Below are 26981 nucleotides of genomic sequence, written 5' to 3'. Positions count from 1 at the left end.
CGGGGGCCGGGGAGGGGGCGCGGAGCCGGCCCGGGCGGCGGCGGCGGCAGCGGCGGAGGGAGGCGGCGGAGGGGCCGGGAAGGAAGGGACGTCAGGGGGAGGGGCAGGCAGGGCGGGGCCGCTGAGACCCCGCCCCCTACCTCCTGCCCTTAAAGGCGCAGCCCGGGGCGGGCCGGGGGCTCCGGGGGCGGAGGCAGGTTGCAGCGCGTTGAGGGTGAGCATGTTCTCACAGGAGCGTGGAGGAGACTCACCAGAAGGGAAGGCGAGGGAAACGCCAAGGCAGAGCGCCAGAGACGCAGGGAGACAAAAAAAAAAGAGGGAGAAACGTAGGGAGAGACACATACAAAGAGATAGAGATGTGAAGAGAGACCAGAGACACGGAGAGAGACAAAGACTGAGGGACTCACACGGAGAAAGAGAGAGGGGGAGACAGAAAGACAAAGAGATACACATAGAGACGCAAAGACCTGTGAAGAGAACGGGGATAAAGACAAGGGGCGGAAAAGCCCCAGAGGCAAGAGCCAGGCAGAGGGGACAGTCTGCCTTCTCCTGCCCCGTCGTGGGGCCCAGGAAGCTCTTGGGGGACACAAGGCTGAGGGGGCGGGGCGGGGGGTGTTCCGGGCGGAGCCACTGCAGAAGAGTGACCTTCCACCTCCCAGAAAGCTCCAGACCACAAGGTTGTGGGCTGCAGTCTCCCCGCCACCGCTCCCCAGCCAGCGTCTGACTCTGTCTGCCCAGCCGTGTCATTCAGGGCAGGCATTTGCCTGCCCATCTGGTCTCAGTTTCCAGCCTATAAAGTGAGGGGAGGATCCGCACGTTGCCTTCGCGGCAGGGCTGAAGCAGGGGCAAAGGATGAACTGAGACCCGAGGGGGCAAGGGCGTCGCTGAGGTCACACAGTCCTGTGAGGACCACCCATGACCTCTAGACCAGAATGAAAGGAAGGAAGGAAGGAGGGGCATGGCATAGCCCTGGCCCCAGAATCACACAGTCCTCGGTTGGGGCCCATGCCCTGCCCGTGTCTGACCATCTTCTTGCGCCTCAGTTTCCCTTTCTGAAAGTGAATGTGTTGATAACAGTGGTATGATGGATATGGCTCAAGTGAGCTGATTGTTAGTCCCACGGATTTTGGAACTGGTTGTTAAACAGCCACTATGAAAAATTAAACGATGAAGCCCTGACCGGTGCGGCTTGGGTGGGCATCATCTGGCAAAAGGTTGTGGATTCAATTCCCACTCAGGGCACATGCCTTCGTTGCATGTTTGGCCCTCACTTGGGGCGTGTATGAGAGGCAACTGATCCATGTTTTTCTCTCACATCAGTGTTTCTCTCCCTCTCTTTCTCCCTTCGTTCTACTCCCCCTAAAAATAAATAAAGTCTTTTAAGAATTAAGTTATGAAAACATACAGTTAAATAAATTGTATTTAAAACAAAGGTAATAGCCTGGCTGGTGTAGCTCAGTGGATTGAGCAGGGGCCTGTGAACCAAAGGATTGCGGTTCAATTCCCATTCAGGGCACATGCCTGGGTTGCAGGCCAGTTCCCAGCGGGGGACGTGCAAGAGGCAACCATACATCAATATTTCTCTCCCTCTTTCCTTCCCTTCCCCTCTAAAAGATAAATAAATAAAATCCTAATTAAAACAATCAAAACATAGGTAATAAATACTCATCACACCCGCATCATTTTACTACAACATGAGATTCTGGGGTCATTTACATGCATGTGCATAGTGAACCTGCTGTATAATGGGCTACTGAGCATCTCTTCCCCTCCCCCACAAATAAACGCTTTCAGTGACATCACCTTGACATTAGCCAGGGTGGGAACATTTACCACGTGGAACCTGGCAAACCTTACAAATCAAGGCTCCCTGTCACCACCCCCTGGAGAGCTGGTTGTTAAACCTTTACCAGGGTATCCCTGGTGGATACAATCAGCTACGTAGATTCACAGAGGCCTCCTTTGCGCCAGGCTCTGAGAGCTTTATGATTTCTGCACCCCATCATTACGAGGTTGAACCATCATTATGAACCCCATTTACTGATGAGGAAACAGAGGCCCAAAGGAGAAAACTCACATGCTTGTCACACAGCTGGCCAGCTGCGGGGCCAGGATTTGAACTTGAGGGCCTCCAAACTCCAGAACTCGGGCTCTCAACGACTAGGGTTACCTATGCCTGAATAATGATAGTAGCAACCTCAGTCTGCAATATATTGACAAGACTATGTAAGTGCTTTACATGGGAACTGATGTACACCCTCATAGGTGGGTGTCATTACTATTATTATTCAGAAAGTGAGGTCCTAGGAGCCTCAGGGATAGTGGTCGGGAGAGAGGGAAGAGTTCAGGATGGTTTAGAAACTTTGAGAGCCCCAGGGCTCTGCTGGGTGAGGGGCCGGGCAGGGCGGGGTCTTGGGCACGGGTTGGGGGAGCTGAGTCACTCCTGATTCCTTCACAGATCTGGCACAGAGAGTTGCAGTTTTCTCAAGCACCACACGGGGGCAGAAGATCACCTCCTTACACCTGGAAGGTCCCACCTTGGCTCCCCGACCAAGCACAATCCTCACTCCACTCCCCAGAGGAGGGAGGGGACTAAGTCTTAAAAAGAAAGAGGCTGCGTAGGCTGGTTTGGCCTAGTGGACTGAGTGCTGGCCTGTGAACCAAAGGATCTTGCTTCAACTCCCAGCCAGGGCGCATGCCTGGGTTGCAGGCCAGTTCCTGGAATATAGGAGAGGCAACCTTACACTGACATTTGTCTCCCTCTCTCCTTCTCTTCCCCTCTAAAGACAAATAAATAAGATCTAAAACTTGAAAAATAATTAAATAAATTTTTAAAAAGGGCAGGGAACAGAAGGGAGTGGAGAATGACTGCTAATGGGTTAGAGGGTTTCTTTTTCTTTCTTTCAGTATTTTATTGATTTTAGAGAGGGAAAGAGAGGACTGGAGAGAAAGAAAAACATCTGTCGTTCCAATGATTTATGTATTCACTGGTTAATTCTCGTATGTGCCCTGACAGAGGATCGAACCTGCAGCCTGTGTATGGGGACAATGCTCCAAATGACCGACCTACCCGGCCAGGGCACAAGGGTATCTTTCTGGAATGATGGAAATGTTCTGAAATGAGATCATGGTGATGGTTGCCGCAACTTTGTGAATCTGTTAAATATCGCTGAATCGTACACTTTAAAAAGTTGAATTTTATACCAATTCTAGCTTAATGAAAATTAAATTTGAAAAAATGTGAGGGCAATGTGACAGTGATCACAGCCCCCAACGGGCCACTTGGTCCCAACCCAGGCCACCTCCTGATGACCACGGGTCCACACTGGCCTGAGGGGGACAGAGCCCGTCCCTCCTCCTTCCCTCTTGGCCACCCAAACAGCCCCTGTTCAGATGCCCAGTGTCTGGCAAATCCAGTGCTTGGACAGAGGCCATGGGCTGGGGCTGGGAGGAAGGTAGTGACTCCTTAGCCCAGCCCCTGCCCATAACGCTGACGTGAACCCCAGCTTTGCCTGGGCAAGTGATCACTCACCCCAGCCCAGCACCCGGGGGTGCTGCTCCTGAGCTGCTGAGAGGCTGCCTGCGCCTAAAACCCAGCCTTTGAAGTAACCCTGACTGTGCATCTAACCCACCCAACACCCAACGCACTCCCAGCCCCACCTGCACTGGCCGCCTCCTGCCCCCGGCGTCTGCTCTGACCACCCCACCTGTGCACTCGGTCAGCAAATCTTCACCAAGTGCTGACTCTGTGCCAGGTACTCGTGTAGGGACGTGAAGATGACCGCCTGAGCCACCTGCTTTGGATTTACAGAAAATCTACAGGGGAGGCCGAGGATCCTGATTGGTCCAGACTGGGAAGGTTCTGTGAAGGAATCCACTGTTCAGAGCCATGTCTCTGATGGGGGTGGTGCAGAGCGAGCAGGAGCACTTTGGCTGGATGGGGGGGGTGTCTCCTGTGAGGAAGGGACGCTGGAGCTGAGACCAAGATGACAAAAAAGGAGGGGACCATGCAGAAACCTGGGGACCAGGGCTTTTAGGGGAAACAGCCCCATTTCTTTTCTTTTAAATGATTCCCCGAGGATATATTTTTTTATTATCGATTTTAGAGATGGGGGGTGGAGTGGGGAAAGAGATAGAGGGAGAGAGAAACCAATCCATCAGGGGATGGGTTGCCTTCCATCCCGCCGGCCCACCGGCCGGGCCAGCAGCCCCACTCTGCAGCCCTGCCCAGACACTCGGGCCCGCAGTCCCACACCTGGGCCCAGCAGACCCTGCCTCCTTGTCCTCCCCCCGTAGCAGGGGACCAAGAGACAGCCCACATGCAGCAGGGGCATCTCCCCAGGCGCCCAGGATGGTGTTGGCACCTCGGGAGGCGTGAAGAGCAGGCAGGGGGGGCCTATTCCGGCCGGCTGGGTGAGGGTGGGGGCCGGACCGCGGTCTGCTCTGAAAGAGCAGACAGATAACCAGCCCTTCCCAACCCTGGCCCCAGAGAGGGAGGGGTTTCCTGACAGGAAATTGACCTCCTCTGACCCCCCCTCCTCAGATCCAAGCTCTCAGCAGTCCTGGCCGAAGCAGCCTCAGGACAGGACAGCGCGCAGACAGGGACGGAGGGACCAGGCACGGAGAACGGAGGTGAGAGGGTTGGGGAGAGGGGGCAGGATTCACGGCCTCCCGGGACAGTGGCGCAGCCCAGGGCTGGGGTGGCCCGGGGTTCGAGAAAACACTTGTCCTGGAGCCGGGAGAAACTGGGGACACACAGAGAATCTGGGGCCTGACCTAGGCAGGCTGCCAGCAAGGGGGCCAGGAGAGGTGGGAACAGGCAGAGGCTGCAGGGGAGACTGGGGACCCCGAGCGGCTTCAAGGGAGTCTGGGGCGGCGGGCTCGGGGCCACCCAGGGAGAAGAGATGAGATGTGGCTGGGCGCAAGGTCCTACGCGTGCAGGTGGGCAGGCAGAGGCCAGGGACAGATGAGTGTTCCGCTCTGTCCCCAAGAGATGGGGTCTTGGAGATGGTAGAGGCGACGAGGGTTGGGAGGGTGATGGAGCAGGAGGTGGGGATGAGTCGAGAGCGAAGACCTGGAAGAACCTGAAACAGGCTGGGCTGGTGGCTGGTCATTTGCGGGGCAAGGCCGGATGGAAGCTCTGTTCATTAGGGTCGGGCCTGGACGCCCAACTGGTGAGGGCGCTTCTGTGGCGCAGGCCCTGAGGAGCGAGGACTTCTGCAGACAAGTCAGGCCGTCGTCTGTGCAGGGTTTGGGTACTTGGGGAAAGGCTGGCAGCGAGGAAGAGGAGGAGGAGCCCAAAGAGGGAAGTTCTGGTGGCCAAGACATCCTGCAGGGCCCGGGGGCTTGGGGATGCCTCGGAAGTGAGTCAGGGGCCTGGCACCGGGAGGCAGACGAGGGGGCTGGAGGGGGCAGGATGTCGGAGCCAGTTTGCAGAGGGGGTGTTGGAGCCAGGAAGGGGAAAGACGTCGGGGAGAGTTTTGGGAAAGTGTGTGCAGCCAGGTCCGGGATGTCGGTTAGGGGGCATTGGATCTGGCATGGGAGCGGGCATGGACGCCGGTGGGGGGACACCCAATCCAGCCTGGGCCGAGTTGGCTTCCACGGGAGGAAACTGCGAGCTGCCCTTTGAGAGCGGGTGGTGGGACTGTGGAGGGGTGTTGGAGCCAGTCCTTGGGGGAGATGGAACCATTTTGGGGGTGAGGCGCATAGAAGAAGCCTGTTTGGAAAACAAGAGGCGGTGAAATCAGAATGTGGAGAATATGTGCCTCTGAGGAGTGGTGTCCATGGCCCTCAGCCATGAGCAGGGGTGGGGGTGGGGGATCCAGGCAAGGGGTTGTCATGGTGACTGCCTCCCTAGGGGTTAAAGGACCTCCAAGACCATAGAGAGGCCGGGCGGTTGTGTTTCTACCAAGAGGCAGCTTAAGACAGGACAGCTGAGGTCTTGAGTCTGAAGTCGGAGTCCAAGAAGGGAGCCCTCCACTGGGGAAGGGCCACGGGCTGGCCAACTCACAGCTCCTTCAGCATCAGCCGGCCCCCAGCCCCCAGCCCCCTGCACCCCTGCACAGTGGCCTGGTCCTGACCCCATCCCTCACCTGCTCAGACCTGGTTCAAAGCCGCCCCTGGGTCCAGCAGTGGGACACCTGGCCCTTGACCTGCTTTGGCCACAGCCGCACAGCGGAATAGTAAGTAGCACCTAAAATAAGTGATCTCCCTGCAAAATATCAAACTGCAGAATCCACATGGAATGAGAGCATTTGAAGGGAGTCTGAAACCGTGTAGAAGGATGTCTTGTTGTTTCTGGACGCAGGCCCATGTGGGCATGGGGTGAAAGTCCGTCGCGTGGCTATTCCAGAAGCCGCTTGCCCTGGGTGAGGGCTGGGCCAGCAGGATCGGCGTGGGCACCGGGGGTCAGCACACGCATGATGCTTGGTTCTTAAGAAAAGTCGGAACGCATCCAGCCAATGTTTGCGTTAGTTGGCGCTAGGATTGTAAGCACTGAGTTGCTCATTAAGTTTGTTCTCTAGACTTTTCTGAATGTTTGGACTATTTCATCATTTCCAAAAGCACCCTTCCACGGCTCCCCAGGGCCCTTGGGAGACAGCCCGAGTCCCTTGCCACAGCAGGCGAGGTCCTTTGTGGCCTGTTCCTCAGTGACCCCTCCGGCCTGACTCATCAGTCCTCTTCCCCACAAGGAATGAAGTCTTTTCTTCCTTCCTTCACTTCCTGTTTATCAGCCACGCGTTCCCTAAATGCCTGCCCTGGGATCTGGGGACACAGTGGTGACAAACACAGCCCCGACCCTGCCCTCTGGAGGCTCACAGTCCAGTGGGGGACCCAGAACTACCCCCAGACAATGAAAACCCAGAACGGACTGGGGTGAGGTAGGGGAAGTCCTGAGGGGGGCATCTGACCCAGTCCAGGCATCAGGGAGGGCTTCCTGGAGGAGGGAGCACTAGGGTTGGGTCCTAAAACATGATGGGAGCCTGGAGAACAAGCTTCTCTGTAAAAAGCAACAGATGCCGCCCTGGCTAGTGTGGCTCAGTAGACTGAGTGCCGACCTGTGAACTTAAAGGCCGCCGGTTCGATTCCCAGTCAGGGCACATGCCTGGGTTGTGGGCCAGGTCCCCAGCTGGGGGTGTGTAAGAGGTAACCGAATGATGTATCTCTTGAACCTCAACATTTCTCTCCCTCTCTTACCCTCTCTCTATAAATAAAATAGAAAAGGGGGCTTTAAAAAAGGAACCCCAGATGCCAGAGTAAGGAGGAGGGTGTGGGATCGCGCTGCTGAGGATCACAACTGGCAGTCGAGGGGCCTCAATTTTGCCCCAAGGGCACTGGGGAGCCACGGAAGGTTAAGAGAAGGGAAGGGCAGGTTCGTGCTTTAACAGGATCCTTGAACAGGATCCTGGACCAGAGTAGGGACCATGAAAAAGGGAGGGAGACAGGGGACCAAGTAGATGAAACAGTCGGAAGCTTCAGGACCTGTGAGGGCACGGATGGGTCCCCAGTGGCCACTGCGGGACTGAGCCCATGGCAAATGCCTAGGAAAGTTTTTTTTTTTCTTTGTTAAAGATTTTATTTATTTATTTTGAAAGAGAGGGGAAGAGAGGGAGAGAGGGAGAGAAACATCAATGTGTGGTTGCCTCTCACGCGCCCCCTAATGGGGACCTGGCCTGCAACCCCGAGCATGTGCCCTGACCGGGAATCGAACCAGTGACCAACCCTTCAGTTCACAGGCCTACACTCCATCCACTGAGCCACACCAGCCAGGGCATATTAACCATTTAAAAATGTACCATTTAGTGGCAACTAGTACATTCACAGTGTTGTTGACCATCACCTCTATCTAGTTCCAGAACATTTTCATCCCCCTAAAAAAAAAACCTCTGTATCCGTTAAACATTCACGCCCCAGTCCCTGTCTCCCAGCCGCTGGCAAGCTCTAATCTTTCTGTCTCGGTGGATTCGCCTATGTGGCCATTTCCCAGGAAGGCGTGCTGAAGGAATGAATGGGGAAGAGGTGGCAGGGTACTGACGGGACCGGGGAGACGGGGCAGGTGCACAGGCGTGCGGCTGGGAAAACAGCGGGGCCTGGGTGCCAAGCCTTCTCTGCCCTTTGCCAAAGTGCTACCTTGAGAGAGAGCCTTCCCTCCCTGAGCCCCTTTCTTTCTTTGAAGATTCATTTATTTTCAAAGAGGGAGTAAGGGAGGGGGAAAGAGAAGTAGAGAATGTGTGGGAGAAACATTAATTGGCTGCTTCTCACACGCCCCCTACTGGGGACCGTGCCTGAAACCCAGGCATGTGCCCTCCCTGGGAATCGAACCCGTGACCTTTTGGTTTGCGGGCTGGCACTCCACCCACTGAGCCACACCAGCCAGGGCTCTGAGCCTGTTTCTTCATGAAGTATGGGGGTCAACTAAAAGGACAAACATACGGGCGGGAGTTGGAGGGCGAGGGCCCGAGTGACGGTGGTCTAGTGACAGCCAGGGCTCTGGGAGCAGACGGATCTTGGAGCGCATCATGCCTTTGTCCCCGAGTGTCTGTGGGACGTCGGGCGAGTGCCTTTGCCCTTCTGAGCCTGTGTCCTCATCTGCAAAACGGGCATAATGACACCTCATGGAGGGTGAGGATTCAAGGCCTTAGGGAGCGCTCAGCCTAGTACCCAGCACCTGTGCCCGCAGTGCTGGGGACACGCAGGCGTCGTCACCCACACCATTCATGGCCCATTATCTCTTCCCCAGGTCCCCCCGTCTGTCAAAATGCCCATCCTGAAGAGTCTCAGGGTGGCCGATTCTAAGGTGCCGCGGGCCGGGACCCTGCCCGGGAGGTCCTCTCGGAACCCCTTCGAGGACGGGCCGGGGCTGGAGGAAGAGGAGACTGGGCGGCTGGGGAGCCTGCCCAACGGAATGCCGTGGGGCCGCCGTGCCACCCTGGAGAAGCTGGCAGGCCTGTCCCCCTTCCGGCTGGGTTGGCCCCCCGGCCGGCGCGCGGGCAGCCCCGGCCAGGGCAACGGGCAGTCCCGCTCCTTCCTGGGCCGAGTGCTGCCCCCTGGAATGCGCAGGAGCTCGGCGGATTTCGGCCTCCTGGCCAGGCTTCAGGGCAGCCGGGCGCAGGCTGAGGAGGAGGCCACCGGCGAGGCGGCGGGGCGACTGGCCTTTCTGAGGCTGGGGCGCGGGCCCAAGCCCCGGCGCGCCTCCCTGGCCGAGAGGGTAATGCCTGCCGGTGAGGCGGCTCCTGAGCCCCCGCCCAAGGCCCGGGAGCCCCCAAAGATGAAGGAGCCCTTGTCAGGTAAGTCCCGATCCGGGAGGAATCACAGTGCGGATTTCCACCCCCCTGCCTCCCAGGGCCAAGGCCAGAGGGTCCCCTGCAGTCCACGCCCATTCTCAGCCCCGCCTCTCTCTCCACCTGCCATCTTCAACCTGACCCCCAAGTCCAGTGACCGGTGAATCGCCGTTGGTCCTACCTCCTCCAACCCCCTCCCTACACCCAGTCTCAGCCTCTTTCCCTCCCTACTTTCTGATTCACCCTCAACCCCATCCCCTTTCAGAGCATCCGCATCCGACCTTGACTTTAAGCCCCTCCCTAACCTCCACGCTCCACCCAGTTCCCCTGCCCAGCCCCCACCTCACCCTGCTCGTCACCCTCCACCCCTTCTCCTCTGCTACCCGCTCTGAACAGCGCCCCTAGCTAACTCCATGCCAACCCTAAATGCCCCCAGCTGGACACTGAACTTCAGACCCACCTCAAGCCATGTCCAAGTGCGTCACCTTCCAACCCAGCCCCAGGGCCACGCCTGCCTTCACCTCCTGACAAATCGCCCCGAACCTCCCACCACCTGTGGTAGTTTCTCCCATATGAGGTCGTCATAAAGTCCCCCAAACCAGAGGGCTTAACACGATAGAAATGTGTTCTCTCACAGCCTGGAGGTTAGAAGTCCAAAACCCAGGTGTCGGCAGGGGGACCGTGCCCCTCGGAGGCACCCTCCCCGGCCTCTTCCGGCATCTGGCGCTTTGCTGATGCCCTTGGTGTCCCCTGGCTGGTGGCTGCGTCACTCCAGCCCTTGGTCTTCACAGGGCCCTCTCTTTGTGACTCCCCATGTCCCCTTCCTTCTGAGCAGGTCTAACTTGCTACAAGGACACCAGTCACATCGGATCAGGGCCCAATGTATGACCTCACCTTAACTCGATCACCTCTGTAAAGCCCATTTCCAAACCATGCCCCATTCTCAGGTCCTGGGGGTTAGGACTTCACAGGCTTTCTTGTGGGGGGGGGACAATTCAGCTCGGGAGACCACCCTCTGTATCCTCAACCCCAATCCTGTCCCAAGCCCCTGTGTCTTCCCCACATTTCTGGGGAAGTGTGGTTTCTCCCCCACATTTATTCCAACCCCGTAGTGATCTCCACCTGGAGACATATCACATCCTTATCCCCAACCCACCCCTTTCTCCAAATGCCACCTTTGACCTCATCACTCTGCCCAACACCACGGCAACCGACAGCTGGCCCCGCCCCAACCTGCGGCCCCTTTTTCTACTCTGATCCCGCCTGCCAGTACAACTTCGACCTTCTCCCGTCTCCAGTCTCCCTCCTGACCCCCACCCCCAGGTCCATCTTCCGCCTTCAACTCCCCTCCCCTCCCCAACTTCCTCCTGCAGTCTTAGCCTCTCCCCAGCTCCCAATTTCAACCCCACCCCCAAACTCAGCCTTAACTCCATCTCCACCCCATGTGGAGTCCCAGTAACCCCCATTCCCAGTCTCCACCTTCAGCTCCATCCGTCCACAGTCCCAACTCAGCTCACAGGCTGTCTTCAAATCCCGCTGCTCTCTCCCTCCCTCTTCAACTCTCGCCTAAACTCATCGCCACCCACAGCCCCAAAGCCATGCCTCCCCCAAACCCCAGATGCCACTCTCTGGTCCTTTCCTGCCCCCTCTGCAGGTTTCAACCCAAACCCCCACCCTAAACCCAAACTCCCTCACCCCAGCTCCCACCTGCTTCCCCACCCTCATCTCCCTCGGTATCAAGGACCCCTCATTCAACCCCACCCGCCCCGCCATCCCAGCTCCTAGACCTCCCGGGGCGGGGGGGTGGCCCCCACTGCCCCCGTGCGGGGGGCCTCCGGAGAGCCCTCGCCTCGTCCTCTGATGCCCTGCACATCCTGGCCACAGGCTATTTCAGCCCCTGCTCCCTGGGGACTGGGAGGGCATTACGGGGAGGTGAGAAGGGGGTGACTGGAGCCCCCGCCTTCTGGAAACGGATGGGCAGAAATAGCGCGGGCCAGGAAATAGTTTCTGTGCCAGGGAGGAAGTGGAGGGGGGTGGAGGTGTCGGGGTAACCCTGGGCCACTGGGACCCCCCCTCGCCCGCCCCGTGCCTTCACCCGGAGGCCTCCCAGCCCCATGCCTTCCCTCTGGTGGAGGGGAGTCTGAACTTATCAGAGTGCCAGGTTACCCCAAAGCCATCTGCACCCCAAAAAGACCCGTCTCCTGATATCCTCTCCCCCTGTCTGAGTCTCCACCCTGCCTGCTGGTCCGAAGGCTCTCTCCACGGGTCTCCCCCTCTCTCAGCCCCAATGCACTTTTCCTATCTAACCTCTCAACTTCCCTGACCTCCCCACTCCCTGACCAACTCCCTGATACCCTCTCTCAGGCCCTGACCCCTCACCTCCTGCCCTCACCCGCTTCCTCAACCCCTTGCCCCCCACTTCCTCTGCCTCCCCTCCCCCAGTGCTCTCACTAAGGGGACACCCTCTGTCTAGTCCTTTGACCTACTTCCCGTGTCCAGACGCCCTCGTCCAATGCCCGAGCCTCTTCCCTTCCCTAACCTCGCCTGTCCCCTCCCCCCAGTGCGGGCCCTCTCCCCGCTTCCTCCTGCATGCCCTCTCCTCTCCCCTCCCCTCCCCAAACCCCACTCCTCTCCTTCTCCCGCCGCTCCCCTCCCCCTCCTTTGCCTTCCTCCACTCTCTAGTCTCCTCCTCCTCCTCCCTCGACCTCCCTCCACTTCTGTCCCGCCTCCTCCACCCTCGACCACCAGCCCTGGGCCTCCTCACCCCGCCCCTGACCCCCAAACCCGTCCTCTGACACACCCTCCCTATCCCCCTTCTCCTGAACCACCCCGACTCCATTTTGCTCTACACCTGTCGCCCTCCCCCAGCTCTATTTCCCTCCCCTCCCCCCTGCTTCCCCCCTGCCCGTTTTCCTCGCCCTGACTCCCGCTCTGCTCCCACAGTGCTGGAAATCCTGAGTCTGATCCAGCAGCGCGAGCTCGCGCGGGCCGACGAGCACATCTTGGAGCTGGAGGCCGAGGAGCTGGCGTCGTCGGGGGGCGGCGCGCCCGGGCCGCCCAAGGTCGAGGGCGCAGGCGGGGGCCGCCGGGCGCGCGACGTGGCGCTGCTGTACGAGGCTCTGCAGCGCGAGCTGTGGGCGCTAGTGCGCGAGACGCTGGCGGGCCCCGGGCCGGGCGTGGGCGCCGGGGCGGGCGCCGTGGCGCAGCTGGGCCAGGTGCTGGTGCAGGAGGAGGCGGCCGACGGACGCCGGGGACCCGGGGCGGCCCGCAAGCTGCGCGTCCGCTGGGCCGAAGCAGTGGCACGCGCGGCGCGGGAGCGCCTGGAAGCCGCGGCGCCCGGGGCGCCCGGAGGCCTGGCCGCGCAGCTGGAGGCGCTGCGGGCGCGGCTGCTGGAGGACATGGGCGTGGTGCGGGGCCGCCTGGCGCCCGCCTACCCCGCGGGCCTGGGCGCCTTCGGCGTCTACCTACGCGGCTACCACAGCGCGCTGGCCGACTGGCTGGGCGCCGCCGCGCGCCGGAGACTTCCCCTGGCCGACCGCTACGCGCTGCTGCACTGGCACCACCAGGTGTACCCCAGGTGAGCGGGGGCCGCCTGGGTCCCAGACACCCCGCGACCGCGCAGGGCCGCCCCCCCACTCAGCCCCGCCCTGGCCACTTACGCGCCTGGGAGCACCCCGCCCTTCGATTCTCACCTGGACACCGTTGACGCTTCCAATCTTCATCACTAGGACATTTACGGTCCTCGAATTTTAGCTGCCTGCTCTTCCACAGCCAGAACGTTAGAACGCGGGTCCTCCCGATTCTCGAACCTCAGCCCTGAGGACCCCTCCGGCCCCAGAACTTAACGCCACCGACCCTTCTGGTCCTAAACTTTTGGCACTGGTGAACCCTGGAATGCTGGGACCGTGACTCTGCGCTCTCCCCGCCCCCCCCACCCGCCACGTTCCGAGGGCACTAGCGCTGTCCACGCTTCCAGTCTTAGAACTTTAGGGTTAATGACCCTTCCAAGTTAGAAGCCAAGTACCCATGAGCACTCGAGCCCTACACCTTGGCCAGTCCCGTCTTTGGGCCCTAGAAGCGTGGCGCCGTTGATCCCTCAGTCCGGACGGGAGCACCGGTGGCCCCGTGCGCTCTGCAATTTTAGCATCTAGAATGCGGCCCTGTTGAGCTTCCCAGTCCTAGAATCTTACGATGATCAAGGCTTAGAACCTCAAACGCGCAGGTTCTCGTAACTAGCGGGAGGGGAGGGGGGCATGGGGGGTGTTGGGGCGGCATATGGTGATTAGCCCTGACTGGGTCACCTCCCGGCTCTGGGGAAAAGGGAGGGACCACAAAGCGCAGACCACAGGTTAGAGAGCGAAGGAGGAGGTGCTTCCTCAGACAAAATCGGGAAGAATGAGAAGGCAGCAACTCCCGGCACCAACCCCCCCCCATCCCATTTGGGAAACTGTGTTAATGACATTGTAGCACCATCCAGAGAGGGGGGTCTGGACAACTGTCGGGGATGGTGGGGCCTGAGTTAAGTCTGATCTGTAGGGAGCCGGTGCTTCTGGCTGAGAGATGCCCTAACTGAGCAGAAGCCTGCTCTGTGGGTGGGTGGTGGGATGGTGGGGGGCAAGGGCATACAGGGCTGCCCAGGTGGGGAACCTGGGCTGGACTGGGCTGCGGAGGCCTCCAGGGCCAAGCCAGGCAGTAGGGACTGGGGGCCAGGGTGGAAGGGAACTTCTGCCTGGTGAAGCTCGTCGTGGGTGAGACCCGGCATGCCGGATGGTCAAGCTTGAACTTGACTATAAGTCTTGCCTAGACACCTTCCACCAGGGAGCTGACTCAGAGAGCTGGGGCCAGGGGAGCCACAATCCCAGAGACTTCCTCTGAGGGACGAGCAAAGCTGGTCCCAAGAGAGGAAGGGAGTGGCCCAGGGTCACATCCTGGGTGTGAAGAGATGGGGATGGGGCGGTCAGTCTCTCTGCCCCACCTCTCACAGACCCCCCTGTCTCTTACCACCCCCTCCCCAGAGAAGTCTTAGGGCTGGTGGACATGGTCGCCCTGGAGAACGGAGAGCTGGGGCCCCTCCTGTCTCCTGGCACGGTCCGGGGCTTGGAGGACGAATGTGTCACAGACGTGAAGGTACCTGAGACTCAGCCTCGGTGATTTGGGAGGGAGGGAGGGAAGGAGGAGGAGGTGCTTTGGGGGGAAGAAGGGCTCATACCGGGTTGGGGGGCCTCTCCCATCCTGCTTGTCATGTTCTCACCCCCCCATCCCTTTGTGGACTCCTGGGTTCCAACCGAAAGACAAAGAAACGTAACCCCATACTGAACCCTTGTGTCTTTCACTCAGTGCTGTATTCTCAGCACCCAGCTGGGCGAGGAGATACTTACTCATTAGGGCTCAATATATTCAGACGTTCAAATCTTAGAGCAGGAGACAGTCAGTCATGGCACCTCCCCTCGCAGACCCAGAGACCCACAGCAGGAGGGCACCAGGGCAGCCTGCGCGGAGGCAGGGCTGTGGGTGTAAACCTGCTGTGACGCTGGAACGTGCCCAGATTCTGGAGTCAGGGAGTTGAAGGCAACATTGGGCCGGAGGCTCGGAGGTGACTTAGCTCAGCATCCCAGGCCCTGGGGACCTTTGAATCCCAGGATCTGACACTCTTGAGTGTGTTGTTATTACCAACCTAAGAGCAGAGTCTCACAGCCCTGAAATAATGAGAACGGACCCTTAAACTCTCTGGATAGTAGACGGAGGAAGCTTCAAACTAGACTCTTACCTAACATGCAGCAATGGAATGGGCTTGGGGGTGTTTTGTGGTCCAGCCTTCCTTCCTAGCGCCACTTTGAGGAGCTCACTGGTAGAATCCAGACCTGCTTGGGGCCAAGGTGTAGGGGTTGTGGCGGGAGGAAGTTGGGGGGAGGGGCGGGGCAGGCTTCTCGGCGCCTCCCCCCCACCCCGGCCTCTCCTCCCGGCTCCCCACCGCAGGCCCAGACGCGCGCGGCCCTGCTCCGAGCGCTGCAGGAGGACGAGGAGCACTGGGGGGGCGCGGAGGACACGCCCAGCGGCCTGGCCCAGGACGTGTGTGAGGTAGGGGCCTGGGTCGGGGAAGGAGAAAGAGACTCAGCGGACCATGCCGGGTGGGAAAGGGGGGGCGTCGGCCCTCCTCACACGTTCTCGCCCCCTGGACCACGCAGCTGCTGGAGGAGCACACGGAGCGGGCGCCCCGCATCAGCCAGGAGTTCGGGGAGCGGATGGCCCACTGCTGTCTGGGGGGGCTGGCGGAGTTCCTGCAGAGGTACGGGGGCTGGGAGCAGGGCGCAGGCTGGGGTGGGAGGGGCGTCGGGGTCCGGGGTGCGGCAGAGGGTAGAGGAGATCAGGGCCTGGTGGGCAGGGGACCCGCGGTGGGGTCACGGGCTCTGCCGGGCTGAGCGCCCAGCAAGGGACCCTTGTCCAACCGAGTTCCATCTATCACGCGCCCACCAGCTTCCAGCAGCGCGTGGAGCGATTCCACGAGAACCCAGGAGTCCGGGAGCTGTTGCCGGACACCTACATCAGCAGGACCATCGCCCTGGTCAATTGTGGACCCCCCCTGAGGTGAGAGCACCCACACTGTTCCGGGAAGAGGGCCACCCCCCCACCCCCGCCGGACAAGCTGGGCTGCCGGGCCTGGATCCTGGGTGGGGGTCACAGAGAGGTGTGTCCCTGGGCCCTCAGCACAAGAGCTGGGACTCCTGGAAAGAGCCGGAGTGTCACAGAGCAGGGACTTGTAGTCACCAGAACAGTGGAGTGTTAGCCCTGGCCCAGTGGCTCCATGGGTTAGACAGTCCTCCAGGTACACCAGGGCTGCGGGTTCGATCCCTGGTCAGGACACATATGAGAACCAACCAATGACTGCATGAATAAGGGGAACCCCAAATCAGTCTCTCTCTCAAAACAAAACAAAATAAAATCTAAAATATGGACTTTGGGTTCCAGAAACTAGATTGTTAAGAGTTACACTTTTATTCACCTTTCTTACTTTCCTTTTTTATTAACTTCAAACAGAGGAAACCCTTAGGCCCAGCACATCCATGCCCCTGCCTCCACTTAGAGGCAACCAGTGATGGCTCACATGCCGTGTCTTCCGGGAACGTGTGACATATTATACACATGCAGATACGTGCATATCTCCTGCATGCGCTTGCAAATATATTTAAACAGATGCCTACATACTATTTCTTTTAAAAACTAAAAATGGGGAGATAAAAAACACACTATGCCCCTCCCCCTTTAACCTCTTTATCTCTTTCTGGAAGCACACTCAGAGCTCCCACCACCCTTTTCCCTACCCGAGCGGAACCCCACTACTTCTTGGACACACCAGCCTCTGTCTGACACACCGGGCCCCACCGGCCGGGTAGCTGGCTCCACTCTCTTGCACCTGACACCTCTGCCTACGCCAGGGACTTGGGAATACATTGCCACAGGGGGCCAGCTGGGGTTCAGGCAGAAGGTGCCAACTGCCTTCAGTGTCCGTTCAGCTTTGGAGGGTCCCCGCCTCTTACAATGACAGAAAATGAAAAGGGTAGAATTGGAGAAATGGAGATGTGCAGATCCCGAACTCTGGGAATGGAGACCTCCCCGCTCTCACCAAGAGGAGCAGATCCGGGGAACCCCCTTCCCCCCCACAGCACCCCGGGCCCCCACTCCTTCCACAGAGCCCCAACCCCCCAGTCTCCCAGACCCTCCCCAGAGGCCCTGACTTTCCCAGCCCCCCCATCTGACTGTCATTCCTGTGTCCCACAAAATAGGGTTCATCTAAGAAGGGAGGTGGGTCCAGGCAGGTGGGCTGAGTGTTGGGGTTCCCTGACTTTTAACCTCACTGATCCCCACAGGGCCCTGGCAGAGCGCCTGGCCCGGGTGGGCCCCCCTGAAAGTGAGCCAGCCCGGGAAGCAGCGGCCGGTGCCCTGGACCGCGTGACCCGGCTCTGCCATCGAGTGCTGGCTGACCTCCTGTTCCAGGAGCTGCAGGTGAACGAGGCCAACAGTGGGGCGGGGCCCTGCCGGGACAGGGGGCACAGCCCCCCCCAACCCTCGGTTCCTTCCAGCTCATGACTCAGAGTGTGGGGAGCAGGCAGGGGTGGGGGTGCCTGCCATGTCTGGGCCATTTAGGGGCCTAGGGGGACACAGGAAGGAAGAGGCGGGAGGGTATGATCCAGGGAAGACAGAGAAGCCACCAGCGGGGGGGGGGGGGCCTTGGGGCTTGGGTGGAGCCCCTCCCCACTGAGGTCCCCCAAGTTCTCGTCCAGGCTCTCCTGGACCCCAGAGCCCTGTCTACTTTCACTGGGCTCCTGTGCGTGCCCAGAGGGGTCTGGTTTCAGAGCTGGGTGAGGGTGCGTGGGAAGGCGGCGGCGAGACGTGGGGAATGAGACTGAGAGGTGCGTGGTCGAGGCACACGGTTGCGATGCATGTCCAGTCCCTGTTGTACCTCAGACCGTCCCTCCTCCTGAGTTCAGAAGCCTCCAGGGCTCCCAGCTCGCTCAGGGCAAAGGCCAAGGTCCCTGCCACGGACCCAGGGGCCCTGCACAGGGTGCCCTTCCCTCTCTGACCTCAGTGCCACCTTCTTTCCGCCTCGCTCACTCTCGCCACAGGGCCCCCAGTTGCTCCCGAGCAGACAGACACAGTTCAGCCTCAGGGCCCTTGCACCTGCTGTTCCTTCTGCCCAAACTGCTCTTCCCCCCACTAGCCACATAGCTCCCCCTCCTGCTGCCTAGAAATCTTGACTCAGGTGACACCTTCTCAGCGAGACCTCCCCTCACTGCCCTGTCAAAAATAGACAGGCGCTCTGGCCGGGTGGCTCAGCTGGTTAGAGCGTCATCCCTGATAGGCCAAGGTTTCGGGTTTGAGCCACAGTTAGGACACATACAAGAATCAACCAAAGAGCCCTGGCTGCTGTGGCCCAGTGGATTGAGGACCAGCCTGAGAACCGAAGGGTCACCAGTTCGATTCCCAGTCAGGGTACATGCCTGGGTTGTGGGCCAGGTCCCCAGTAAGGGGTGTGCAAGAGGCAACCACACACCGACGTTTCTCTCCCTCCCTCTCTCTCTCTCTCTCTCAATGTGTGGTTGCCTCTCATGTGCCCCCACTAAGGACTCAGCCTGCAACCCAGGCATGTGCCCTGACTGGGAATCAAACCAGCGACCCTTTGCTTCGCAGGCCTGCGCTCAGTCCACTGAGCTACACCAGCCAAACTCTCCTCCCCCTCTCTAAAAATAAACAAATAAAACAGTAAATGCACAACAACAAAGTGATGTTTCTCTCTCTCAAATCAATAAATAAAGCTTAAAAATAAAATAAAACAGACGCCCTCCCTCCCTGCTTTATTTGCCACTGAAGCACCTATGTCCGCCAGCCAGGCTGTCTTTGGCTTTTTTTTTTAAATCTGCCTTTCCCCACTGGAATGTTAGTTTCTCAAGAGCAAGGGTTTGTCGGAATGTTTCTAAAATAGCTTCTTGCCATGGAAAATTTCAAACAGACACAAAACCAGGCAGAATGACAGAATGACCTCCCATGGACCCATCACCCAGCTCCCTGAGTCCCAGCCCTGGGCTGGGCTTGTCTCTCCCCCCCACTCCCGACTTCTCCGGCCACTGCATTCTTTTCAGGCAGACCCTTGACATCCTGCCGTCATCCATCAACACTCCAGCCTGTATCTTCGGAAGATAAGGACTCTTTTGTAAACAAACACAACCTCAATGCCATTTTTTATACCCGACACAAAGAACAATAATTCTTTCTTTTTTTAAATCCTCGCCTGGGGATATGTTTATTGATTTTAGAGAGAGAGGAAGGGAGAGAGAGAAACAGCGATGTGAGAAACATCAGTTGGTTGCCTCCCACATGCGCCGGGACCGGGCTTGGACGGACTGCAACCTCCGTACGTGCCCTGACCGGGGATCAAACCCGCAACCTTCTGGTGGGTGGGGATGATGCTCTAACCCACTGCGCCACCCGGCCATGGAAAGAGCAATCATTCTTTTTTTAAAGATTTTCATTTATTTATCTTTAGAGGGGAAGGGAAGGAGAGAGGGAGAGAAACATCAAGTGTGGTTGCTTCTCTTGCGCCCCCAACTGGGGACCTGGCCTGCAACCCAGGCATGTGCCCTGACTGGGAATCGAACCTTGACCGTGTGGTTTGCAGGCCTGTGCTCAATCTACTGAGCTACGCCAGGCAGGGCTAACAATAATTCTTAATATCATTAAATATCACAGTGGTATTTAAATTCCTCTGACTTGCTTTTGATGATTAAGCGTTTGTCTCCTCTGCACTGTGTCCCCAAGCATTCTGTGACCCAGCCAGGGCTGGGCCCCCAGGAAGGCTCAGAGTGTTTGTTGAGTGACTAATGGACAAGGATGTGAATGGAAGTGAGTGAGTTGGCAGGAGAGGTTGGGGGTGTCGGGAAGGGGGTACAGTCTTTGTCCTGGACCCAGCTACGCGGCTTTCAGGTCGGGGGACCTCGGGTAAATCACCCGTCCTCTCAGGGCCTCTGCCTACATGGAGGGTGCAGGAGTTCCAGCCTTCTCAGAGGCTCTGAGAAAGCAGTGACGCCGTGGCCCCTGGAGTGCTTAGTCGGGGCCCTGTCCGTGGGTACTGGCCATTGTCACCTTCCTCTATATACAGGTCATACAGCAATAGTGACTCGTCCTGAGCCAGGAGCTGTACCAAGAACATCAGCTCATTTAATGCAGACCGGATTTTCAGCAAAAGCCCACAGGCCCCATTTTTGGAGGCTCAGGAAGTAGGGCTACTGCCCTGAGCGGTGTAGCTCAGTGGACTGAGTGCTGGCCTGCAAACCAAAGGGTCACTGGTTCGATTCCCAGTCAGGGCACATGCCTGGGTTTTGGTTCAGGTCCCCAGTAGGGGGCGTGCGAGAGGCAACCACACACTGACGTTCCCTCCCTCTTTCTCCCTCCCTTTCCCTCTCTCTAAAAATAAACTAAGAAGAAAGAAAGAAAACGGGGCTACTGTCAGGCTGAGAGAGCAGAAAGGGGTGCTGGCCCGAGTGGAGCAGGGACCTGCTTCAGACCCCACAGGCCACCCACTGAGGTCTCCCGGGACCTCACACACCTGGCGGCCGCCCAGACTGCTGTGTGTCCCCTCGTTCTTCCCTGCCTGCCTCTCAGAGATAGACCCGCTGCCCAACCACTTCCCGAATCCCGTCCAGAGGCCTGCGGCCCCTCCCCCCACAGGCAGTCACTGTCTGCATCCTCTGACCACACCACCTGAGTCCCCCGTCCCCTCTGATCGCGGCACCCCCATTCCCCTCCCTCCAGCCTCCTGCACCCTGCACTCGGCCTGGAGAATTATCCAGACGGTCTTGGCAGCCAGCAACCTTCTTTTTGCTCTTCTGACCAGCAAGCCCATCTGAAATCTGAACCTTCTTCACACTTGCCTCTGGCTGAGCCGCTCCCTCTTCCATCTGGCCCACAATGGCCATCATCAAGGCCTCAGCACTGGTGTCTCCTCCTCCAAGAAGCCCTCCTTGACTCTGCTCTGACTCCGACACACTTTCTGAGCTTCTCACACCCCCGCCTGGGCTCCCTGGCTCCAGCCCTGCACACTCTGGGTCACCGCTATCTGGGGACAGGGTCCTTCTCCCCGTCAGGACTCTGTCCCCGTGAAGGCAGGGCTGGGGCCGCCTCAGTCGGCGCCGCGCAGTCCGGGGTCAGCTCAGAGCCGGGTTTGGGGACAGGCGCCGAGGGACTGGGTGAGGAAGGAGCGCGGCAGGACGCGGAGCCTGACCCTCGCTCCTCTCTGTGCCTCCCAGCCGCACTTCAACAAGCTGATGCGCCGCAAGTGGCTGAGCAGCCCGGAAGCCCTGGACGGCATCGTGGGCACGCTGGGCGCTCAGGCCCTGGCCCTGCGCAGGATGCAGGACGAGCCTTACCAGGTGCGCCTGCCGCGGGGCAGCGAGGGAGCTCCGCGCGGGGGAGATCCCTCCGAGGCGGGGAGCAGCCCTCTTGGGGCGCGCTAGGTGGCGCTGTGCCCGGGGCCCGCGGGGTGGCGCTCCGCGCGCGCCGGGGTGCGGGCCGGTGTAGACGGTGTGGGCGCCTCCGGGTGGCTGGGCTCCGGAGCGCGGGGGGGAGGCGGGGTGGGGTGCCCTTCGGGGGCCGGGAGGGGGTGTCTACGAGCTGCCCAGGGGCAGGGGAGGGCGCACCATCAGACAGGGCAGGGGTTTCTGTTGGGGGGGCTGGGGGCTGGGAGGGGGCCTGGCGCCCCGCGGGCAGGGGCGGCGCGGGGCGTAGGGAGTGGGGCGGGTCGCCAGCCGCTCACACCAGCCCGCGTGTCCCCGGGTCCCCAGGCGCTGGTGGCGGAGCTGCACCGGCGGGCTCTGGTGGAGTACGTGAAGCCCCTGCTCCGCGGACGCCTGCGCTGCCGCTCGGCGCGGACCCGCAGCCGCGTGGCGGGGAGGCTGCGGGAGGACGCGGCGCAGCTCCAGAGGCTCTTCCGGCGGCTGGTCAGTGCGGGGGGGCCCGCAGGGCCGGGGCGGGGGCGAGGCAAAGACGCTCCCCCGACGGTTGGCCCAAGGCGACTGGTAACACGGTGACCGCTGCCTCTGGGCGCTCCTGAGAATCCCCATTGCGGGGTCGGGTCGGTGGTGTCCCGCGAAGGGCGCGGAGTTGCCAACACCCCGCACACGCGGGCTGCTGTTCCGAGCCCTGGGGTAGGAGCCGAAGGCGACAGCGTCCCCGGATCTCAGCGTCCCCAAGCGCCAGCATTTTAGATCAGCAGCACTTCTTACTCCCCTTACTGGGGCTCGGCGGGACCAGGAGAGCCTCGCCACCCGCAGTCCCGGGAGCTCCTGGTCTGGACCCCGTGGGGACATAACCGCTTCCCTTTTGTTGGAAATTGTCTCGGGAACGCGGAGCGAACCCCCGTGCGCCCCGCCCCGGGTTTGCAAACCCGAGCTACGTTCTGAGAACGTGTGCCACGCGTTCTCTGCAAAAGCTAGAAATGGCTTCTAGTGCGGATTTTTTTCTCTCCAAATTTCCAGAGGTTCCAGATAAGCTCTGTCCTCTGCCTGTTGTTACAGACGAGGAAACCGCGGCCCGCGGGGCCGAGGCCTGGGGAGGGTGGGCTCCGGGGAGGGGGGCGCTGGGGCAGAGTGCGAGCCGCGGGCCCTGTCCTGCAGGAGTCCCCGGCCTCGTGGCTGGACGCCGTGGTGCCTCATCTGGCCGAAGTCCTGCAGCTGGAGGACACGCCCAGCATCCAGGTGGAGGTGGGGGTGCTGGTTCGCGACTACCCCGACATCAGGTGAGCGCGCCCCGCCGCGCCGCGCTCTCCGGGCGGCCTTGGCATCCGTCCCTGCGTTTCCTGCCTCTGGGGCGAGGGAGGGAGGCGGCGAGCGCGTCTGACGGCCGTTTCCTGCGGGAACCAGGGCATTATTAATACGGTTTCCCTCCTTCGGCTGCCGCCGCCGCCGCCGCCGCCAGGGCTCGGAAACAAACAGGCGAGCACAGGAAGCGCGGGGCAGGGGGGCGCGGGGCGGCCGGCGGCAGGAAGGGCCTGCCCGGCGGGGGAGCCGCGGGGGGCGCGGGGACTTGCACGGGCACAGTCGGGCGCACACGCACCGCCACGGCGGCGGGCGCCGCTCCGCTCCCGGCGGACCGTTTCCTTTCTCTGCGGTCCTCTCCGACCCTTCGTTTCCTCATCTGTTCCATGGGAATAGTAGCGCTCTTTCCATAGGGTTATTAACTTCTATCATCGTCGTCGTCGTTATCATCAATGGCGACAACCGTAGCAGCGCCAGCCCTTGTTTATGGAGTCCTAGGGTCCTAATGTCCTAAAGCTTCTTAGGAACCGCCCTGTACCAAAGGGCAGCCCGTGCCAGGTGCTTGGCACCCTCGGAGGTGGGCAAAAACTGAGTGCGTTTTCCCAGGGTCCCAACTAGCAAGTGACAAAGCCGAGACTTGAAACCAGGCAGCAGCAGGCTGCCTCTGAACCTGGCGCCCCTGGCCACCTGTGAATTGGGATGGCCGCAGAAGGGGGGCCCCAAGCAGACAGACATCCTTTACGCAGAGAGACAAGAGCCCACACCAGCAGAGCACGAGGCTGCTCCGGGCCCGGGTGCAGGGTTGAGGTTGAGGACTCTGCAGCCGTTCAGGGTGGGCTGTTCTGGTTCTGGGGCGTGGAGCTCACGGCCGTGGGAAGCCCATGCACCGGGCCCTGGAGTCCATGGGGGCGGGGGACCCAGCATTCCTGCTGGACTGGGGTTTCTGAACTTGAAGCTGGACTTGAATCTGAGGCTCAGGTGGAGAGGTCTCCCGCTTGCGTTTTGCAGTTCACTGGAGCTGGAAGGTTCTTGGGCTGCATGTTGCATGCGAGTTTCTTTCGGGGATTTGGGGATTTGGGGATTTGAAACCAGGGATGAGGGCATGCTGGTGGAGGCGCTGAGCCGGAATGAAGGGAGCAGTGAGGTCCCCAGGGCTGGTGGAAGTGGAAGTTCTGGAAATGAGTGTGGGGTTCAGCTTCTCGAAATGGGCTGGAGGTTGTGGGCTGCGTTCCAGACCCCGGGTCTGCAGCTGGGGGCGTGGTACAAAGGGGCCGGTCTTGTTGCACTGGGTTCAGGGGCGAGGGTCGTAGAACAGAGTTGGTTTGGAGTATGATGTTTCCCAGGTGGAATTTTGGTGGAACTGGAACTGGGGGTGAATTGAGTGAGGCTGCAAGGCCTACTTTGGGGACAAAGCTCCCGACCCACCTGGACTGCTCCAGGGGGAGCCATCTGGAGTCGGGTTTGGGAGGAGGGCCCTGGAGCTGCGGGGGCTGAGCAACGCCCAGTCCTGGCCTGGGGCTAGGTGCGGGTGGGGATGGGAATGTGGGCCGGCCCTGCTGGGCTGCATTTGGGTGATGCTGTGGGGCCCAAGCGAAAGCAGAGATGACCTTCGGTGCTGCTTAAAACAGCCGTGAGGGCAGCACCCGGAGGGGTGTGTGGGAGCCGGCCGAGCTAAGTTGGGGCTGAGGATGGAAGGCGATTGTACTCAGGAGCTGAGCCTGGGTGGGAAGGCGGGTTCCTGTGCTGGGTGCAGAGGCGGGGGCTCCGGAACCCACTGTGGGAGGGGGCTTGGAAATGGTTGGAAGCCAGGTTATGGAGGAGGGTTCCGGCATGGGGGAGAGGCTAGGGGTCGGTGCACCAGGGGATCTGCAGGGGGGCTGATGTGAGGGGCGGGATTGGGGGGCCTCGTGGCAGGAGAGGGCTCTGGTGTGCAGGAGGAATCTGTTCTGGGAGGGACGTGCATCGGGTGGGGTCCCCAGGTGGGCTGGGTGTGCATCGCGGGAGCCCAGACCCCAAGCACCTGCCCCTTCCTCACACGCAGGCGGAAGCACGTGGCTGCCCTCCTGGACATCCGCGGCCTGCGCAACGCGGCCGCCCGCCACGAGATCCTGGCCGTGGCCCGGGACCTGGAACTGTCTGAGGGGGGCGCCCTGTCGCCACCGCGGGACCTCGCCTTCTTCGCAGACATCCCCGTGCCCCGCCCACCCTTCTGCCTCGGCCTCCCGCTCGTCCCGGGCTGCCTTCCCCCGTCCAGGCTGGCCAGGCCCACCCTGGCCGGCCTGTCCTGCCTTCGGCCTCCTTCTCCGGCAGGACCCCGGGCCCAGCGCTGAGACGGCCTCAGCCCCGCCCTCAGTGCCCCCATCTTTGCTGCTGACACGTCGTCCCCCTGACACCCTGCCTGGGACCGCAGATTCCTGGGATGCGGAGGTCCTCCAAGGTCGTCTGGCCCCCAAGCCCCCTGGACAGAAGAGGAACAGGGGTCAGAGGGAGCGAAGACTCCCCCAAGGCCAGCAGACCCGCTCCCCAGCCCAGCCGGTGGCGGGTGGTGTTGGAAGACTCTATAGAAACATCCCAAACTCCCCCCTCCCTTTCCCCTCACCTCAAGGTCTGGCCCCAATCCAACGTATTAAGGAATGTACGATACTTAGAATAAAGAGGTTTCTATTTAACACAAGGAAGGGCTGAGTCCCCAGTGTGTGGGGGGAGGAAGGGCCCGAGGGCAGGGCCCAGGGCCAAGGGCTTCTCACACGCCCAAGGCCGGGCGAGGGTCCAACTCTCGGGCAGCACAGTGGCCACTGAGGCCCAGCGGACCGGGAACAGCCAGGCCACCCTGTTCGCACGGAGTCCCCAGGCTGCGTGACTCTACAGCCGGCCCTTGGCCACTCGGAGCCAAGGTCCCTCGTTTTGTCAGTTTCAAGTGCCTCTCCTTTCCTGGGTCTGGCAATTCACCTTGGCCCGTCCTGCCCATCCATCCTCAGCCAGGAAGCTGTGTCAAGAGAGGAAGGAGGTTGGGGGCAGGGCCAGCAGCATCCAGGGCGCCCTCCTGGGTTGGTGCAGGAAAATCTCAGGGTGGGAAAAATTCCAGCCTCTCACCCCGAGCCCTGCAGGATCCTGGTCCAAATGCAGACTTTGAGGTCACCTCCCTGCTGACCCCTGCCCCTCTGGCCCCAGTGGGAGAGCCAGTGATGGATGTTTCCTGGCATGTTTTTTTCTTTTTTTCTTCCCCTGAGAAGTCAGAAGGAGGAGGCAGCCAGGGGTCAGCACTGGGGCTGGGGTGGAACCTCAGGTGGGGACTCAGGATTCTTTGAGCCCCAGTGCTGTGCGACCCAGGGCAGGAAGCTGACCCTCTCTGGGCTGTGTTTCCTGTCCTTCTATACAGAACTGCTTACGCTGCCTTTGTCCAGGACGAGGTGAGACAGCCAGAGGGTCAGCGTCACTGATACACGAGAGATCGACCGAGGGAAGAGCAGCGTGCAGTTTGTGGGCGTTTAATTCAACATGTATTCGCCCAAGTTCGGCAATGTTCTTTTCAGGGTTTGCAAACATCTCCTTGGTCTGGCCTGAGAAGCTCTGACCTTCCCCAGAGCCTCAGTTTCCACCTGAGTGAAATGAGGGAAAGGGTCCTAACAGCTGCAATCATTTAGCACTTGCTGTATAACAAGTCCCATGCTCCCAAGGATTCACTCAGTGCCCCTTCTCAACAGACTTGCAGCCTTGGAGGCAGAGGCCCAGCCAAAGTCACCCCCCTCAGCAGGGGCCAGGACCCCCCCCCCCGCCTGGGCACCCCAGGCTCTCACAGCAGGCATCTGGGGACCAGGCATCTGGGAGGCAGGCCAGGAGGGCTCCCCCAGGAGGCCACACAAGTCCTGACTCGTGGAAAGCGCTTGGTAAACACTTGGTAAACATTAGCTGTTTGCACTCAGATGGAGGTGCACTCTGTCCTGTCCCCACCCTTTCCTGGCTGTGGGACTGGGGAAGGGTGGCAGCCTTTCACTGGGTACCTGTGTGCCCTGGATGCACGACAGTTCCTGGCACTGCCCCCTGGCCCCGGGAGGGGGGGGTGGTTTCTCCTAGGCAGGAAGCGGGCGCTGATTAGGCATTGCCTGGAGGAACGGCATAGTGTCTTTGAGCCAGCGGCTAAGATTCTGACCTGGATCGGAAGCTCCAACAGTTCCTACCCTCTGTCCCCCTGAGTGCCCGTTCCACGTGCCGGGCCGTGCTCTGCGCTTTGCTGCCCGGGCCTAAGCCAACCTGGCCACCGCCCCAGAAGGGGGGTGGTGTCATCGCCCATCATGCAGCGATGAGGTCCCCAAGGCCCCAACTGTCCCTCCATCACGTCCCACAGCCAGGATGTGGACGAGCAGCCCCATTACTGGGGAGAAAAGATGAAGCCAGG

The 26981-nt window shown here is 60.3% G+C and overlaps 1 protein-coding gene across 1 annotated transcript; it reads left to right on the top strand.

Annotated features, from left to right (window-relative positions):
* Positions 1–4534: 4534 nt before the first annotated feature.
* On the top strand, positions 4535–25263 carry EXOC3L2 (exocyst complex component 3 like 2). Its single transcript, XM_037058443.1, has 12 exons — positions 4535–4632; positions 8741–9287; positions 12225–12858; positions 14297–14408; positions 15258–15359; positions 15467–15567; positions 15756–15866; positions 17147–17282; positions 21080–21202; positions 21614–21769; positions 22445–22566; positions 24627–25263. The coding sequence occupies exons 2-12, from the start codon at positions 8759–8761 to the stop codon at positions 24913–24915; spliced, it is 2415 nt and encodes an 804-aa protein (XP_036914338.1). The 5' UTR covers positions 4535–4632; positions 8741–8758; the 3' UTR covers positions 24916–25263.
* Positions 25264–26981: the final 1718 nt, after the last annotated feature.

Source organism: Sturnira hondurensis, unplaced genomic scaffold (genome assembly GCF_014824575.4).
Source record: "Sturnira hondurensis isolate 20B ecotype Veracruz unplaced genomic scaffold, ASM1482457v3 Scaffold0001020, whole genome shotgun sequence".
NCBI lineage: Eukaryota > Metazoa > Chordata > Mammalia > Chiroptera > Phyllostomidae > Sturnira > Sturnira hondurensis.
The sequence above is the reverse complement of the archived record's forward strand: the minus strand, read 5'-3'. Positions and strand labels throughout refer to the sequence as shown.

What these genes read in the sequence shown, in the direction of transcription:
- EXOC3L2 (XM_037058443.1), top strand. Translation starts at nt 8,759, where the DNA reads ATGCCCATCCTGAAGAGTCTCAGGGTGGCCGATTCTAAGGTGCCGCGG. An exon ending in TGCAGGACGAGCCTTACCAG is followed by an intron (nt 21,203 to 21,613) that starts GTGCGCCTGCCG and finishes CCGGGTCCCCAG; the next exon opens with GCGCTGGTGGCGGAGCTGCA. An exon ending in AGAGGCTCTTCCGGCGGCTG is followed by an intron (nt 21,770 to 22,444) that starts GTCAGTGCGGGG and finishes CCTGTCCTGCAG; the next exon opens with GAGTCCCCGGCCTCGTGGCT.